The sequence below is a fragment of the Staurois parvus genome, unplaced genomic scaffold (genome assembly GCF_062004578.1).
Source record: "Staurois parvus isolate SC_StPar_1 unplaced genomic scaffold, SC_StPar_1.0 ptg000639l, whole genome shotgun sequence".
Taxonomy (NCBI): domain Eukaryota; kingdom Metazoa; phylum Chordata; class Amphibia; order Anura; family Ranidae; genus Staurois; species Staurois parvus.
In genome coordinates this window covers 4240567-4258325 of record NW_028318435.1, presented here as the reverse complement: position 1 = coordinate 4258325, position 17759 = coordinate 4240567, and the positions used below count along the sequence as shown (strand labels likewise).

The 17759-nt window shown below is 40.8% G+C and overlaps 1 protein-coding gene across 1 annotated transcript in view; it reads right to left on the bottom strand.

The window, feature by feature from the left end:
* Positions 1–17759, bottom strand: part of SETD7 (SET domain containing 7, histone lysine methyltransferase) — a 70389-nt gene that overhangs the window by 50018 nt on the left and 2612 nt on the right. The window contains exon 2 of the mRNA XM_089693896.1: positions 7937–8066. Within this exon, the coding sequence (XP_089550022.1) occupies positions 7937–8066 (130 nt within the window). The remainder of the gene's footprint in view (positions 1–7936; positions 8067–17759) is intronic.

Genomic DNA, 17759 nt, shown 5'->3' with positions numbered 1-17759 from the left:
AGAAGAAAAGCTTGCTGCGCTTCTTCCTATCCGCGGCCCGCCAACTGATACCCCTCTTCTGGAAATAGACGACCCCCCCACCCCTCCCCTTGTGGGTCTCAGTGCTAAATGATACCAAGCGCATGGAGGAAATGTCGGCATTTGACAAAGACACTTTTGATAAACACAAGCTTTTGTGGTCGGTCTGGCTCCACTTCTCTTCCCCACGCCTGCAAAATCTGTGCGCTCCTGAGGGTATTTGATAGAGTCATACATCCCGACTCTACTACCTGACAAGCCCTGAGGGGGTGACCAAGGGGACCGTACCGACCACCTGGCAGGCCTGCTCTGTCCAGCCGAAAAACTATTCTAATAATTGTATAACACAACATCCACACATGTAGGACACCCAACGTCAGAGGTGATATATTCTTTCAAAGCAAATACACTTCTGCACACTGGTACTGACTAGTATTCCAATGGTTTTCTTCTCCCTCAGTTTTTCTCCATCACTGAGCTAATGTGACCCCATCACTGAGAGAGAGGCAGGGGATGATCAAACTAGGATGCTGTGCAGGCGGCTTAAAACCTCCTTATCAACCGATGATGTTATTGGCTTTCAGGATGCTTGCGGCTAGAAGGTCTTAATGGTGCCTGTGTGCCCGTAATGAAAACCTGTGGCTTTGTGTAACTAAAAGGCAGGCTTGTTCCACCCACTGGCTTGTACACAAGTTTTGGGCAATTTTTGGACATTTTGCCAAGGCACCCCTGAAGAAACCTCAAGGCACCCTGGTTGAGAAATGCTGCTGTACATAATTTGACCTGCTGATGATGTTTTGATATTTTATGTTAATTGTACTTCTACATTCAGGCTACTTGCCACCTGCTGTTTGGTTGTCAAACAAAGAACCAACATGTTGACCCTGAAGCAGACGTGTTGAAAGCAGAAAAAAATGGGCATCATAGTTTGGTCATGCTGACCCATGTCCACAGCCAAAAGTGCCAATTATAGGCACGTGAACATCAGAACTGGACCACAGGAGCAATAAAAGAAGGTGGCCTGGTGCAACGAATGACATTTTCTTTTACATATTGCGGATGGCCAGGTGCATTTGTGTCGCTTATCTGGGGGAAGAGATGGCACTAGGGTGCAATATGGGAAGAAGGCAAGCCTGCAAAGGCAGTATGATGCTTTGGGCAATGCTCTGCTGGGAAACCTTGGGTTCTGCAATTCATGTAGATGTTACTTGCAACATACCACCTTACCTAAACATTGCTGACCACCTACACCCCTTCATTGAACTTTCCTGATGGCAAAGTCCTTTCAGCAGAATAATGTGCCCTGCCACACTGCAAAAATACTTTGGAGGAACAGAACAATGAATTCAAGGTCTTGACTTGGCTTCCAAAATCTCCAGATCTCAATCAAATTGTGCATCTGTGCCAGAAAAACAAGTCCAATCCACGGAAGCCCACATCGCAGGATCAGAATTGTTTTGGCAGCGAAAGGGGGGGCCTACTCAATACTGGGTGGGTGGTCATAAAGATATGGCTGATCGGTGTATTTAACGAACTATATTTTGACAATTCACATTAGAAACAGAAGCCTGGATAACTAAGTGGATACCTTCATTCTCTTATAGTGTTGTGCCCAGTTTCTAGACTGTGCCAAAGTGTGGAATGAGACTTCTAAACAGAGATGATTAGATCATCTACAATAAAATCACTACTGTTTCAACCAGTTACACTCAACGTCCACTTTATTAGGTATACCTGTTCAAATGCTTGGTAACACAAACTGCTAATCAAGCAATCACATGGCAGCAACTCAATGCATTTAGGCATCTAGACATGGTGAAGATGACTTGCTGGAGTTCAAACCGATCAGAATGGGGAAAAAAAAAATGGGATTGAAGTGACTTTGAACGTGGTATGGTTGTTGGTGCCAGACAGGCTGGTCTCAGTATTTAAAAAAACTGATCTAAAAGGGATTTTCACTCACAATCATCTCTAAGGTTGACAGACAATGGTCCAAAAATACAGATATAATCGAATAATATAAAACGAGCGCTGGGTCTATGGACACAAAGCAGCTGGCATGAAAGGCAACACCCCTAAACCTTCTAAGAAAACCTATATAAACGACATGCAGCGCTAAAATATACAGTATGGAAAATTACAAATGTGATCTTAGTAGTAGGTCATAAATTATTAACATCTCTTTGGTAGATGAAATGACCCAAAAAAATATTACTTAAGTTCTTCGTGATTGGATAAGATGCTACACAGTACGCTAGGGTTAGTATAAGTGCGTATAGTGAAATATCTGTAATTCATCAATAACCAGTTGGCAACCGTGACATTAGTGGTATAGTGAATAAATGTAGATTGCACTAACCACATAGCGCAAAATTAAGCGCATTTGAGTGATTAGACCAACTCCTGGTCATCTGGAAATCCGGGTCATCTAGTGGGCATCAGCAGGAATTACAGCATACCATCAGGGCTTCCAGGTACCAGGAGTGCAATCCAAGAACACCAGGGGGAGCCAACACATGTGGATGTCATCAATGGTCTCCTTGAAAGGGAAGGACTCTATCTGTGCAATGTTAAAGATGGCCACTGGCCATGTAGGGAAAGCCACGTGGTATGTCACTGAGGAAGCTGCCCTCAGTGATGTAAATAGCACAACACAGTGTATGTTCTGCTAATATATGTTCATTACTTTTTATTACCAATAAAATCTGAGATTTTGACCTACTACACTATGGCCACTATTCTCTGCTCCACATCAAGCATTTAATCCCCCAGGACCCTATGGTGACCACCCTGAGGCCCAGAGGAGAGCGACTCATATGTGCTGACCCCCACCGCAGCTTCCACCAGTAGAGAAGACCTCTAAAAGGTGCCAATATTGTGGAAAAGCCTTCCCAGTGTGAGCTGCACCTTCCATAGGAGAAGGGGACCTCTGGCTTATATTATTGCACTTCCATATTGCGCATCTGGTGAGTGCACATTTCTTATATTTCCTGCACGGTTTTTGAGTGAGTGCCTCACTGGGAAGTAACGAAGTCACCGTTTCATCTATTTGTTACTATCATTGGACATTATTTCTTTGGACTTCATACTGTATATTTAGGTTGTGGTTAGCCTTATATCCAGTATAAACATATAGTTTATTAGCGCTGCACTATTTTATAAGGTATCCAGAATATCATCTCTGAATGCACAACACGTCGAACCTTGAAGCAGATGGGCTACAGCAGATCACCACAGCAGACCACCTGTCAGCTAAGAAAAAGGGAAACAAAGGCTACAATTTGCAAGGCTCACCAAAATTGGAAAATAGAAGATTGGAAAAAAGTTGCCTGGTCTGATGAGTCTTGGTTTCAGCTGAGACATGCAGATGGAAGAGTCAGAATTTGGCATAAACAACAGGAAAGCATAGATTCATCCTGCCTTGTATGAATGGTTTAGGCTGGTGGCGGTGTAATGGTGTGGGGATATTTTCTTGGCACACTTTGGGCCCCTTAGTACCAATTGAGCATTGTTTAAACACCACAGCCTACCTGAGTATTGTTGCTGACCATGTCCATCCCTTTATGACTACAGTGTACCCATCTTCTGATGGCTACTTCCAGACATCATCCAATCCAATAGAGCACCTTTGGGATGTGGTGGAACGGGAGAGTCGTATCATGGATGGCCGACAAATATGCAGCAACTGCATGATGCTATCATGTCAAAATGGACCAAAATCTCTGAGGAATGTTTTCAACGCCTTGCTGAATCTATGCCACAAAGAATTAAAACAGTTCTGAAGGCAAAAGGGGGCCCAACCTGGTACTAGAAAGGTGTACCTAATCAAGTGGCCAGTGAGTGTATATTAGTACAAAATGCCAGATATATGGCTCTTTGATTGAAGAACTACAAAAAAAAATTAAATACTGTTCTACTACATATAATGAATGGATGATGTGTAAATTAAGATCATTGAGCACAGCATGTAACCATTTGCCTTACCAGTTAGTTACTTTTTGTACCGGATAATTTGTCACTCTTATTAATTGCCTGCTACATTAAGTAAACTATTTATTCTTTTTACTTGTGCATCCACTGTGGTTTAGCCTTCCAAATAGCTTAATCTACATCAACCACATTACAGTGGTTTGGAAATAATGTATTTTTATCCTTTCCTTACACAGACTCACAAACACTGATAATATCAAATGAAGCAGATCCTAAGCTATGACCCTAGAAATCCTTACCACTAGTTTCACAGTTGCCAACATAAAAAAAAAATATATAATAATAATTCAGGGGCACCTTTTTTGCCTGTTGTAAGCAGAAAATGTAATCTAATTGGGGCGGGGCATTAATTTAAAATGGCCTTGGTTTAACATCAGACACATCGTTAACCTAATGCTATACTCTAATTAAACATTTATAAGAAAGCTGTAGTTATGGGGCTAAAGAAATACAAAAGTAAACAAAAACAACAAAACATTGGTTTTAACAGTAAACATGTAGACACTGCTCCCAAGGATTCAAAGTGGAACTTCACGCTCTCATCCAACACTGACTTTTTTCCACCCTTATGCTGCTAGCATTAGTAAATAGATAGCAAAGTATATCATATTTTCTTGTTTTAAACTTTTTTCCACATTTCTTCAGTTACTTCTTGCTTTCCAAGCCTAAGCAAATGAGGTCACATCCCAGGAGTCTTCTGGAGGGGATTAAGAGTTTTCTCAGCTAAGCACACCCTCCTGCTTGCATGCCTGGGTTAAGGGCAAATGGTTTCCAAGAAGTAAATGCTACACAGACCATCTGTCCTTTCTCAAGATGGTCATGGTCAAATGCTAGGGGGTGTTTTTCAAAGGGACTTCAACAAAATAAAAGTATAGAGACATGGATAGATGGGGGGGAGTTTGCTTTGAATATTAGAAAGGAATTAAATGGAGTTTGTGGTGCTCAGTTGCAGTGTAGTTCTGCTTTAAGTAGTTAAGTTAGTTAGTGCAACATAAAATGCCTAATGTATTAGCGATTGTTCAGGTCTAGACATAAGTAAGAAGCATGAGAAGCTGACACTCGGGGTGGACCATTTCTTTTTTAATATACCCCCCTATATGGCATAGTGATAATCACAAAATTAAATAAATACTAATAATAAGCAGAACAAATATAGAGACAGAGAAGATATCCTTTAGCTAAGCTAATACAAAATGCCCATCCTTGAGCCAGCAACATTGGGAATAATCACAATAATGCTAAAGAATGGTTTTAGTGCATAAGAAGCATAGGAGAGAAATATGGAGGGTATGACAGTGAGCAGTATGTACAGGTGAGTGTGGAGGGTATGATAGTGAGCAGTATGTATAGGTGAGTGTAGAGGGTATGATAGTGGGCAATATGTGCAGGAGAGGAGTGTGGAGGGTATGACAGTGGACAGTATGTACAGGAGAGGAGTGTATGACAGTGGACAGTATGTACAGGAGAGGAGTGTGGAGGGTATGACAGTGGACAGTATGTACAGAAGAGGAGAGGAGTGTGGAGGGTATGACAGTGGACAGTATGCACAGGAGAGGAGAGGAGTTTGGAGGGTATGACAGTGGACAGTATGTACAAGAGAGGAGAGGAGTGTGGAGGGTATGACAGTGGACAGTATGTACAAGAGAGGAGAGGAGTTTGGAGGGTATGACAGTGGATAGTATGTGCAGTAGAGGAGAGTGAGCAGTATATGCAGGAGAGGAATGTAGAGTGTATGACAGTGGGCAGTATGTGCAGGAGTGTGAAGAATATGATGACAGGGAAGTCTATCAGCAGACAGGAGGGTGTGTGGGGGCAGGTTGGGGAGAGGAGTCCATCAGCAGGAGGGTGTGAAGTGGTCACGGGTTAATATTAATCAGCATGGGGGCTATGGAGGTATGAGGGGACTGTGGAATAAGGTTTGTCAACTGGGGGATAGGAAGTAGCAAGGAGTGATGCCAGTCAGCAGAAGGTATGGAGAGGCTTGGGGTATGTACAGTATGTATGCAGGGGGGTGGGGGGTGGTAATTAGCCGATGAATAATATCTGTCATCTGGAGATTGGGAAATGGTTGGTTGGGAGATTGGGAAATCCCTCCAAAGTTTAGAAAATCCCTGGTCACTAGAATCAGTGTCCCCACTGAAAGCTCTCTCTTGTATTTCTGTACTAGCGACCACTCAAAATTTGGGATTTTCTTCTGCTGGTAAGGGTTACCAGGACAAATGGGTAGGGTGAGTCTCCCGAACAGGGATATAGACAGCAACAAAAACCTGACAGGTGTTCAAATTCCTGCCCACTCTATCTCAAACTATAAAAAGGTTTTATATAATTTATTATTGAATTCAGAAGACATTGTGCAATTCCAAGGAGCCATCCAAAGAACAAGAGTCAAGGCTTCTCTTACTCTGAATGTCTTGTTATATCATCACACATTTTACCCTAGGCTTATTCATGATACAGATTAGAATGCAATTTTAAAATCTTTCAAAGCACAAGTTTATAATAGGGCGTAATACAATTTGTCATTATGATGTGCATGTCTGCAGTCTTTCATTCACACAAAGTCTGCTATTCAGCAGTTTCAGCTGCCCAGGCAGCAGGCCAAACAACTGCACGTCAGTCAGAAAAGTCAGTGGCAATGTTCCAACAAGCAATGCATACAAGTCCATCCGGTTTTCTCCATCAGTTCTGCTAGGGTCTACTAGTCAATGCTTTGCTTTCATCAGGCCATTACAATGACAAACCATGTACAAGTCACCAAGTCAATAACAAATAGGTCCTATCTAATATATATATATATATATATATATATATATATATATATATATATATACACACATATACATATATATACACACACACATATACATACACACACACATATACATACACACACATACACACACACACACACACACACACACACACACACACACACACACACAAAAACAAAAGTATTCCCTGTAAATGCTGTAGTGTGAAAAGGACAAACCATTTGTCCATTAGGAAACATTTCTCAGTCAATCACTCCTAAACAGAGCCAACATTTCTCACAAACAAGCAAAAATCACAATTGCCCATCATGCAATAGTGTATCCAAATTAAATTTTTGGTTTTTTTTTTCCTGAGAAAGATATAGAGTTGCTCGTGGTGTTTAACAACCACATTTGTTTTTTTACAAAAGGAAAAAAAACATTTTGAGGAAAAAAAACAAACCCCAAAAAAGTTTCTTACTTTCGGTTTAAAAACGTATTTGGAAAAAAAAAACAAAAAACACACACACACACCTTTCTGGACATTACAGACACCCCCAAAATTACCCTTTTTTGGAAAGTAGACACCCTGAGGTGAATTAAGTGTTTTTCTTTTTCTTGGGAAAAAAGGAAACATGCCGGCATTCAGATGGTAAAAAACATGGAACTTTCTAATACATTGCCTACATCACATCATTAATGTAGAGCTCATACACAGGGCAGAGGAGATGATGAAGTTAAGGTACATACAATGGGAAAATGGAGAGGAGGGGGTGCAGGATAAGTGAGGTGAAGATGTTCATATACATGTCACTAAAGAAAAGATATGTATGAGGAAGGAAGGGGGGGGGGGTGAATGGTTTAAAAAAAAAACATCCCCAAATCAAATCTGATGCAGCTTATCCTTCAAACACTTGCGTTTACATTTGTAAGCACTATAACTGGCCACCACAGGACCGCAAGAGAGCCGCCGTTTGACTTTATGAATTGTGTCTGTGATTTGTGCTGCCTAACAGTGCAGTGGCAGGCATTATGAATCGGATGTTCTCACAAATAGTAAACAGGGCATTTTTTTAGCGGTGTTCCAGAAAAACACATGCACCTGTAAGTATTGAGAAAGTAATTAGCGGATGTTTACTACTATTTTGCAAAAAAATACATAAAAGCGGTGCACTAACCTTCCATCAAAGAAGAAGAACTTGCCACGTCCGTTTTTTTCGCCATGTACAAAGTGCCCCTCAAAGCGATCTGTGGAGCTGTAACTGACAGTGCAGAAGCCATGAGGCAGACCATCATCATCCAATTGTCCTACATAGAAATACACGAATTAGAAACTTCAGGGAGTTCACTGAATTTGTCATTTAAAAGAACTCAAGAACAAAAAAAGATTACAGTTTGTCCACTGAAACCATAATGTTTTGGGTCATTTTTTATAAATGTTATTCTTACAGTTTTTTTCTCTACTACGAGTACAATCTAAAGTATTTCATACAGAAGGACAACATTCCTAACACACCATTAGTCATACTAATAATGCAAGGAATGTGACATTTACCAAATATTTATTGCAGGTGAATCTTCCTGCTGGTGCATGTATTTTAAATTACAGAAAATCATCAACCACCGGTAAATATTTGGTGATTGTCATTCACCGCTTTATAGATTTGCCCCCATCTAGTAGAAGTTAGCACAGTAGTAATGACCCCCCCCCCCCCCCAATAAAGGAAGAGTCACTAACGTGAATCATTTAAAAGTAGTTGTAAAGGCTCGAGGTAAAAAAAACCTTTTCTGTGCAGCATCCCCCCAGTCCCCCCTAATACTCGCCTAAGACCCCTATCGACCCAGCGATGTGAACTGGAGTCTCGGCTATCCCAGGACTCCCTCTCCTCATTGGCTGAGAGAAGTGGGAGCCATTGGCTCCTGCTGCTGTCAATCACAGCCAGTGAGCCAATGAGAAAAAAGGGGGGCAGGGCCCAGCCACAGCTCCGTATGTGAATGGACATGCGGAGCAGCAGCTGGAGAGTACGCATGATTGGGTGCTTCCATAGCAAGCTGCTTGCTGTGGGGGCACCCGACTGGAAGGAGAGGCCAGAAGCGGCAGCGGGGGACTCAAGAAGAGTATTGGGGCTGCTCTGTGCAAGAACACAAAAGAGAGCAGGTAAGTACAGACATGTTTGTTATTTAAAAAAAAACATTTAAGCTTAGAATCACTTTAAAAGGATAAGTTAACCTTTTGTAAAATAAACAAACACTCATTTTGTTGCAGGTAAAAATGTGCATTGATTTTATTTTCTTCTAAGGAGTCTGCAGAGCATTGCACCTGCATTCAGCAAGGTTAGACTCCTGCAGACTCTCGGGACAGCTGTCTGCCCATACCTCCTGTATAGACAGGCAGTTACTTGAGAGCAGGAAGATCAATGAACTACGAAAGCACCCTCACAGTTCATTGAGAACTACAAGACATCAGCCGCAATGGCTGGGGGAAAGGGGGAGGATGCTGAACATGTTACACCCTTAAATACAGGTGTAACATGTTTAGAAAAAGTGAATTCAAACTTTAACGGTGTGTAACTGCAGCTTGAGCTATTGAGGTGTGTAAACAGGCTTTTAGTTATAAAAAAATACATTTGTGAAGGAGCACAATGCTTCACCTGCTGGCAAAATAAATAAAATTAATATAAAATATAAAGCTGACCAAAATATCTGTTTTTTAATTTTGCAAGCCAAACCATAATAAAAGAAAAAAATAAGTAAAAAGCCACTAAACAGTCCCTTCATTAGATTTTAGTCTGTACTGCTGAGTTGCCATTTTAAAAGATAAACAAATTCTCAGCGTGCAAGTTTCAACCAAAGTCTAAATCTGGCTATACACAGATTTTTGTTTGAACGTTTGTAGAAAAATCATTCATCAGAACATTCTTTTTCCTGCCATCGAGTCAATTCATTTTGTTCGAAAGAACTTAAAATGTCATCCAGACCTGCTATTTGAACAAAATCCCAGGCACATTAACCACTTGCCCTCCAGAGGATTTACCCCCCTTTCTGATCAGGCCATTTTTTGCGATACGGTGGTGCGTTATTTTAACTGACAATTGCGTGATCATGCAACACTGTACATACATGAAATGTTCCCACAAATAGAGCATTCTTTTGGTAATATTTGATCACCTCAGTCGTTTTTTTGTTTATAGAGCAAAAAATAAAAACCGCAGACAATTTTGAAAGAAAAAATAATATTTTTACTTTTTGCTATTAAACATGTCCAATAAAAAAATTTGGAAAAATCACATTTCGTCATAAATTTAGGCCAAAATGCATTCTGCTACATGTCTTTGTTAAAAAAAATCCCAGTACATGTAAATAATTGGTTTTCGTGAAAGTTATAGCGTCTTTAAAATGGCGGTACATATACACATTGAATTTTTTTTTTTTAAAATACTAGTAATGGCGGCGATCAACGACTTATAGCGGGACTGCGGAGGGCATTCTAACACTGGGTGAAAACTGACTACCCGAGTGCTTGAATGCTCAGTCCGCCCCTGGACCTGTGTTGTTTACACACAGGTCTCTCCCGTCAGCTTTGCACGGTGATCACCAGGTGCTAACGGGGAATCTCTGGCGGGGACCCAGTGATTCACATGCCTAGTTGCATGGGAAATGCAAATTCCATATATATATATATATATATATATATATATATATATATATATATATATATATATACACACACATATACACACGTGATTTTGTGCAGCCCTGCAGCAGTAGTTCTACTACAGAGTGGCGGGGAAGTAATTAAACAGGTTTCACTGCAATATATGATTTTTCCCCACATAGAATGCATGAAGGTAAAAAACCTTCTGTGCCCAGCAGAGCCCCCAGCCCCCTCACCTGAGCCTCATCGCGATCCAGCGATGTGAATGACAGCCTCGGCTGTCTCCTCATTGGCTGAGACAGCTAGTGGGAGCTATTGGCTCCTGCTGCTGTCAATCTCAGCCAGTCAGCCAATGAAGACAAGGGGGTGGGGCCAAGTTGCAGCTGTGTGTGTGAATGGACACACAGAGCAGGGATGCCCTCATTGCAAGCTGAAAGAGATTCCATCCTGCGTCTTCCAAATTTCTCATCACTATGGTCACCAATAAATGTTACTCGGACCCCTCCAACCATTATAACATTTAAAAAAAAAAACTAGAACAAAAATGTTCCAAAAAAAAATATTTTTGTGCTTTATGTGTAAAGCAAGATCTGCCTATACCTCCAAAAAAGAAGATGACCCAAAGTCTTTGAAGCACTGCAGCTGAACATCTGGGCATGTTACATGTGTATTGCTATATTTTGCGTGTTGAATTCAGTTGCTGTTAAATGTGTAACCCTCCATAGAAAGACACAAGTCTATGACAGTAGCTATGCTCTGTTCTATAATCAGCACTGTCCTAATATTCACCGTGTCATATTGGCAGCAATATGAGACAGCAGTGAGGAGAGCAGAAGTTCTGGCTCCTGTATGCTTGACAACCATTTGACAAATATGGATGTAGCCAGCGTGCTGCCAACAAAACTATAGGAAACTGTGCCATCTACCATGTGCAGCATACAATATACCAGACCAGTAACAGTTAAAAGTCAGGTATATCGGGGGAAAAAGTACAAACATTTTTCCCAAGATGGAATCAAAATAGTAACAAGGTAGTTTTGAAGCATTATTACTTTAAAAAGTCACTGCCAGCCGATTATTATTTGAAATACATGCTAAAATAAAATGTACATCAGCCTCAATCTATTTCTAGCACTTTTTGTTTACATTTTAAAATCAATATTTTTGCTTGAAAATGTCTTAGATCCCCCAAACATTATATATTTTTTTTAAAGCAGAGGCCCTAGAGAATAAATTGGTGAATTTTGAAATTTTTTTGTTAATGTCACGCAATATTTGCCCAGTGGTTTTTCAAACGCAATATTTGAAAAAAAAATGTTTTTCATTCTTTTGCAAAACAATACATAATCCAGTTTTTTGTAAAATATTAAAGATGATGTTATGCAGAGTAAATAGATACCAAACATGTCACGATTTAAAATTGCACATGCCTGTGCAACGGCGACAAATAATGTAACTTTTACTATGCATAGGCGATGCTTTCAAAGCTTTTACAGGTTACCCCTTTAGATTTACAGAGGAGGTCTTGTGCTAGTGTTACTACCCAAGACCTGATGATTGTGGAAATACCTCTCATGTGTAGGACAAACGCTGTTTGCGTGTGTGCGAGACCAACGCGTGCACTCAAGCAGAAAGATGGCAGTTAGGACGGTTCCAATCACATAACCACTGTAATCGGCTGTCACAGCAGTCACATGATCAGGAGTCCAACGCACCAGCTCCAAATCATCATTAGAGACTGGGAAAGCACTCTATGGAAGTATATGTGAGGTGTGGGCAGCAAGTGGTTAATTATGTGTCTGGTCAGAGTGAAAATCTGTCGATGACATCTGTCACTCTAGTGATAGTGATAAATCTTTTTGGCCTTAGCAAATATATGGCAATTGGCTGCTCGTGTTTCAGGTGCAAGCCTGTCAACCTGTTTTGCCTAATTGTGTGGCAATTTCGCTTGATATATCAATAATGTTGAGATTTATGATTAGCGCCACATTCTTTTAGAATGTGCTAAGTGCTAATTTATGGCACTTTCAGAATAAGGATCATTGTGGCATAACAGTCAACACTGCATGTGTGTGACCAGCTTCATAAACATGATCACACAATATTGGATAGTATTTGAACTGGGGTAGAAGAATAACTACATTGTTTCTATCCAGCCCAAGCTTCCAGCAGTATTTCCCAGAATAAATCTCTTTAACCATCATCTTCCTAATCTCTGTCTGTCTGCTGTCACAGCACTGTAGTAGATCTCTGCTGTCTACCAACAAAGAAGATTACTGTTGGTGTCGTGCGATAACTGGGTGAAAGGCGATTCACAGGTACAGAACACTAAAAACAATCAGCTTTACTTTGTTGTTGATTTATCTATACAGAAATGATTATACAGGATTTATAGAACACACACTGTTTACAGCACTTTAGGGCTCATGTACACTGCAGCTGCTAAACTCACGTTTAGGAGCGGTTTAGTGTTTTTTTCAACAGCTCCTGAACTCACCCTAATGTTTTCCTATGTGTCCATGTACATTGCCGTTTACAGTCGTTTACAGGCAGGTGAGTTTACAGTCTTTTTTAACGCAACAAACTTGCGTTCAGACGTCGATTTTATCAGCGTTTCAAATGTAAAACGCTTGTAAACACGTCTAAATGCGGCAAATCGTGTTTATAAGCGTTTGCAATTTTGTTTTAACTCTTCCAGTTCCCAATGCAGTCCAGAGCCTTTTTTCATCATGAAAAATGCATGCAAAGAGTTTTCAAGGTACTCAGATGGACAAAACACTTAACAGAGGATGTTCCTACCAAGCTTGTCACACATTGTAATGACCAATTCAGACCTCTCCAACCCTTGCCAACTAAAGATATGTTAATGCCCATTCACACCTCAAATTCCTCATGAAGACCCCCTGCCAGGTGGCCTTAAGGACTCACTCCACCAGACCCCTATCCCACCCTTGGAAACAAAAGAAATGTTAATGAGCAACTCACACCTAATTATCTCAACACATACTGCTGTCTCTGCTTCTACTGTGTGTATTTCTCTGAAACAGTCTGAAATAGTTAATAATTGACCACTTTTCAGTTCACTCTGGACATTTGGGAGGTTCTCTTGTGCTTATCTTTAAAAAAACGCTTCTAAACGCAAATGCGCATAAACGTGTTATGCAAACGCGGCTAAACAGACATTTTTTAACTTACGTTTTCCAGCAGTCAGTTTCCATCGTTCAGAAATGTCTCATGTACATGGGGCCTTACAATATACAGCAAAGCCAGCCATAGATGGAGCCATTTTCTTTCCTGCAACCATAGGTTGCAGGAGAGAAAAATTGCTCAATTCCCCCATCAACACAGTCAGTGCTGATAGGGGTATCCCTCTAGCGGAGCTATTGTTTTCTCCCCGTGGTTGACTGCTTTGCAGGCCCCTGGAAAAGAATATGTGCATGCATTTTTATTTTTCTGGACTTAGTCTGTAAAGTGGAACTTTAGTCAGAAAATGAATTCCTGCTAGATCACTTCCGGCTGGCCCCTTTTGCAGGCATAGCTATGTAAAATATTAAAGATAATTGTCCATACTGTTTAAAATCCAGTAATACACGGTCTCACCCTGCTTTGCAAATGCTCAGTTGCTCTCTGTTTTTTTGTCACATGTGCTGAAAATGTAGAGGCCGATCTGCTAACAGCCTAAAGATTTACTGCTGCTCAGAGGCTCTGGGTTTTAGCAAAATTGGAGCCTCCAGCAAGAAGAAACAGGAGCACTACTGGAGGCAATTTACAGACAATTATACACTAATTTTGGTAGCATAATTATTATTGTGGAATGTATGTCCCTAGCTGAAGAACATTATTTTTTTTTTATCAAGTTGTTATGGGTAAAGGTTCTGCTTTAACAGAAATTTCCCCAAAGCAGACAACAGCAAAAAGTTGTTGACATAGGTCCAAACACTTCCCTACTCTATCCAAAGCGGAAACAAAAGTTTTGGCTAGACTTTCACTATCCACTATGGATGAATTTGTATTGTAGTTGCTAAACCATTTATCAATTTAGCATAATACAAGTACACTGTACTATAGTACAACATGGACTTGTGTGCCTTGAAAATATTTACACATTACATCATTTTATTTTAGATGGGACAGTTGAAGCGGCCATAAAAAATGAAAACCCAAAAAATTCATTAACAAAGCTATAATGCAAATATACAGTATATGAATTGAATTACAACACAACAAAACATATACAAGTTTCTGTATTTAAAAAAAAAAAATGAAAACCATTAGGTGACATGTCACAATTACACACAGTAACCTGAAAATGATTGTTGCAGAGCTTCCTACATACCACCACTAGTTTGTGCTCTGCTGTAAATAGGCCTTTTGTGTACATATTAGAGAAAGCGGTTGTGGGTTACTGTGTGATCCTTCCAGAACCTCTATGGCCCGATTAATATTATACAGGATTTATATAGCACCAACAGTTTTTGCAGAGCTTTACCATATAAATGGATACAGTACAGTTAAAATACAACTGCAACTAGCAATGTCTGCCTGATCACAGACAGAGCACATCAAGTGTCACATGTGATGAGAAGAGTTACACGTGTCATCCTGCTACACCTGCCAACCAGTGTTGTCACATCCTGCCTTGCTGAATTTATCCAAGGAAGAGTTTTAATTCAATTTCAAAAAAAAAAAAAATGACAGCTTGGTAAATATTTTATGTGGCTCAATCCAAATTATGCATCTTCAGATTTCACTGGAATGAATCTGTGTATGTGTAGACGTACAATGTGATGTTACCATAGCACAGCGTTAGAAGTTTGAAAGTCTATTTCACTTTTGCAGTCAAATTTGAGGAACCCCCACTTTATGTCTGTCGTGTTTAGAACACTAAACCTAAAAATTATTTCATAATATTTCTTACCTGTTTAATTTTAGCAGGAATATACATGGCACACTATAGGCAGCTTCAATTGCATTGAATAGCTTGCAATGTGCAGATAAGGGACAGGTTTTTTTTTTTCATAAATACACCACCCAAGTTTTAAGAGCAGTGGTTGTCAACTGATGACCTAAAGGGGGTCTCAAATGCGACCCCTGACATCACCAAATGGCCACACATAATGTTCAATATATGTAACTCTTGAGAGGACTGTCAAACTACAGATCTAATAGAGGAAATGAGAGTCAGAGATTGTGGACATTTTTGGCTGGAGATATGCTGCAGAAGAAACATGTTACATGAGGCTAGTAGAGATCAATGCTATTACCCTAATCAATGTTCCCACTATAGACTGCTGAGGGCTGCACATCATGCTCCATGTGTACAGGGCTGCTGTTAGAAACCACGGGGTCCCATACAGCCAACCTGACAGGGCCGGGCCGCCCCCTAAAATAAAACAACAACACTGTTTACTATGCTCCGGTTATGAATGAACACAGTGAGTGATCAGTACCGAGCACTTATTGTGTTCAACGAGGAAAGAAAGGGGCTGGTAAAATGTAACATATTTACCGGACCCTTCCACCAATAGCCATCCTGAAGGATCCTATTGTGTGCTTGCAGCTGCTGGTAGGAAGGAGGGGAGGATAGCTGGCAGCACTTTAGGGGGTGGGGGCACACAGGGGGCCTGAGCAGCATGGGGAAACGTATGGAGCACAGGGAGGGTGATGGGTGCGACAGGAGGGGCAATTACTGGAACCAATCCCGTGTATGGCTCTCTCTGCAGTAGCTAAGAGGTAGAAGGGAGAGGAGAAGCTAGCTTACAGCTGCTACAGAGAGAGCTATACAGGGGATCAGTTCCAATAATTGCCCCCCCCTCCCTCATGCCGATTACCCTCCCTGCCCACATCCGATTCACCCAGCTGCCTGGGCCCTGTACAGGAGGACTTATCCATGGCCCTGCATGTGTGGCTGCTACTGCGATCACCTTAATTTCTCACATACACTACAGTGAGTGCTGAACATCCAACACTGAAGATCATACTTTCAGCTGGAGTACAGTTCTCATAGCAGGTCACTCGCTCTTCACCTACTCCATTCATCAAAGAAGGGGAAACTGGGATGTTCATTTGTACCTCCTTCAATCACAGAAGGCCTTGTATTCAGTGAAAAGAATAAAAGACATCTTATGACTACAGTATGTGGAAAAAGAGCAAGCTGCTATAAGAACTGTATTGCAGCCTGAAGTGTAGATTTAAGTGTAGGATGTTCAGTACTTACTGTAGTGTACGGGAGTAATAAACTTAACAGTTTCAGTAACTGCAGCAGTGGCCACACATTACTGCTAGTTTACTCATACATTGTTAATGTGCAAAAACAGTTTTTTTCCTGGATTACAGGGTTATTTGTTATGACAGTATGCACATCTAGTTTACAACTAATAATGAAATCTGACAGCACGGTACACAAAGGGTTGTTTTTCACTTTTTCTTACCCATCTCTATCTGATCCTAATAGTCCCCCCCACCCCTTACCTTTTCAAGTCATATATACTCAACTAAGTCCCCCTCCAGGTCCCTTGCTGCTGCTGAATTAAAGTGTGGGGATTGCAAATCCAGAGGTGTGAATGAGATCTCTGCTCCCTGACCTCATCCTTGTAATAATGACAATCCTCTTGTGGATCCTGAAAGGACTCAACCCCATGACATTTAATAGGAAGTGCCCACATCAGTGTTTCTCAAGCTTTTTTCACTTAAAGTGTTACAATATAACAAGCATGCTTTACTGCATATACAGTTTGACTTTAGTGTTTTGGGTTTAGTAACTGTGGAACCTAAGGGGTTAATCCTACACATTGTGTAAAAGGGCTGTTTGATCCTAACTTCTCTGATCCTCCCCTTCTTCCACTGTCCCCAATCCATTTGCTCTTAGTACAGACCTCTAGGAGTCACTCTGCACATGCTCAGTTTACTGTATATTGCTAGAGAGGTTTTTTTTCTTTGGTAGGGTGCATGTGATCAGCACAGGGACAATCAGCGCTGTTCAGACAGGGTCAGTGGTCATGCATTTCCATAGGACAGTCAGAGAACAATGAAAACTCCTCCTAGAAGTTTTAATCAGTGCTTAGCTGGACACTGACAGAAGTCACAAGACTGCTCCAACTGTGATGAGAAAAAGTATTTAGCAGTTTATATTTACTAAAATAATTGCATGTCCATGTTGTGTGTACTGTGGGAGACCAGATATAGTGCATGCAGGGTCCTGGGTTTAGCAACACTTTAATGCACAATCTCCAGGCACCCCAATCTAAAATGTAGAAAACAAACTAATAGTTGTACGTATCACAGAAGCATCTACACACACTGGATACCAAACACTGAAGGTGTTATTCCTACAAGTCAAATATACC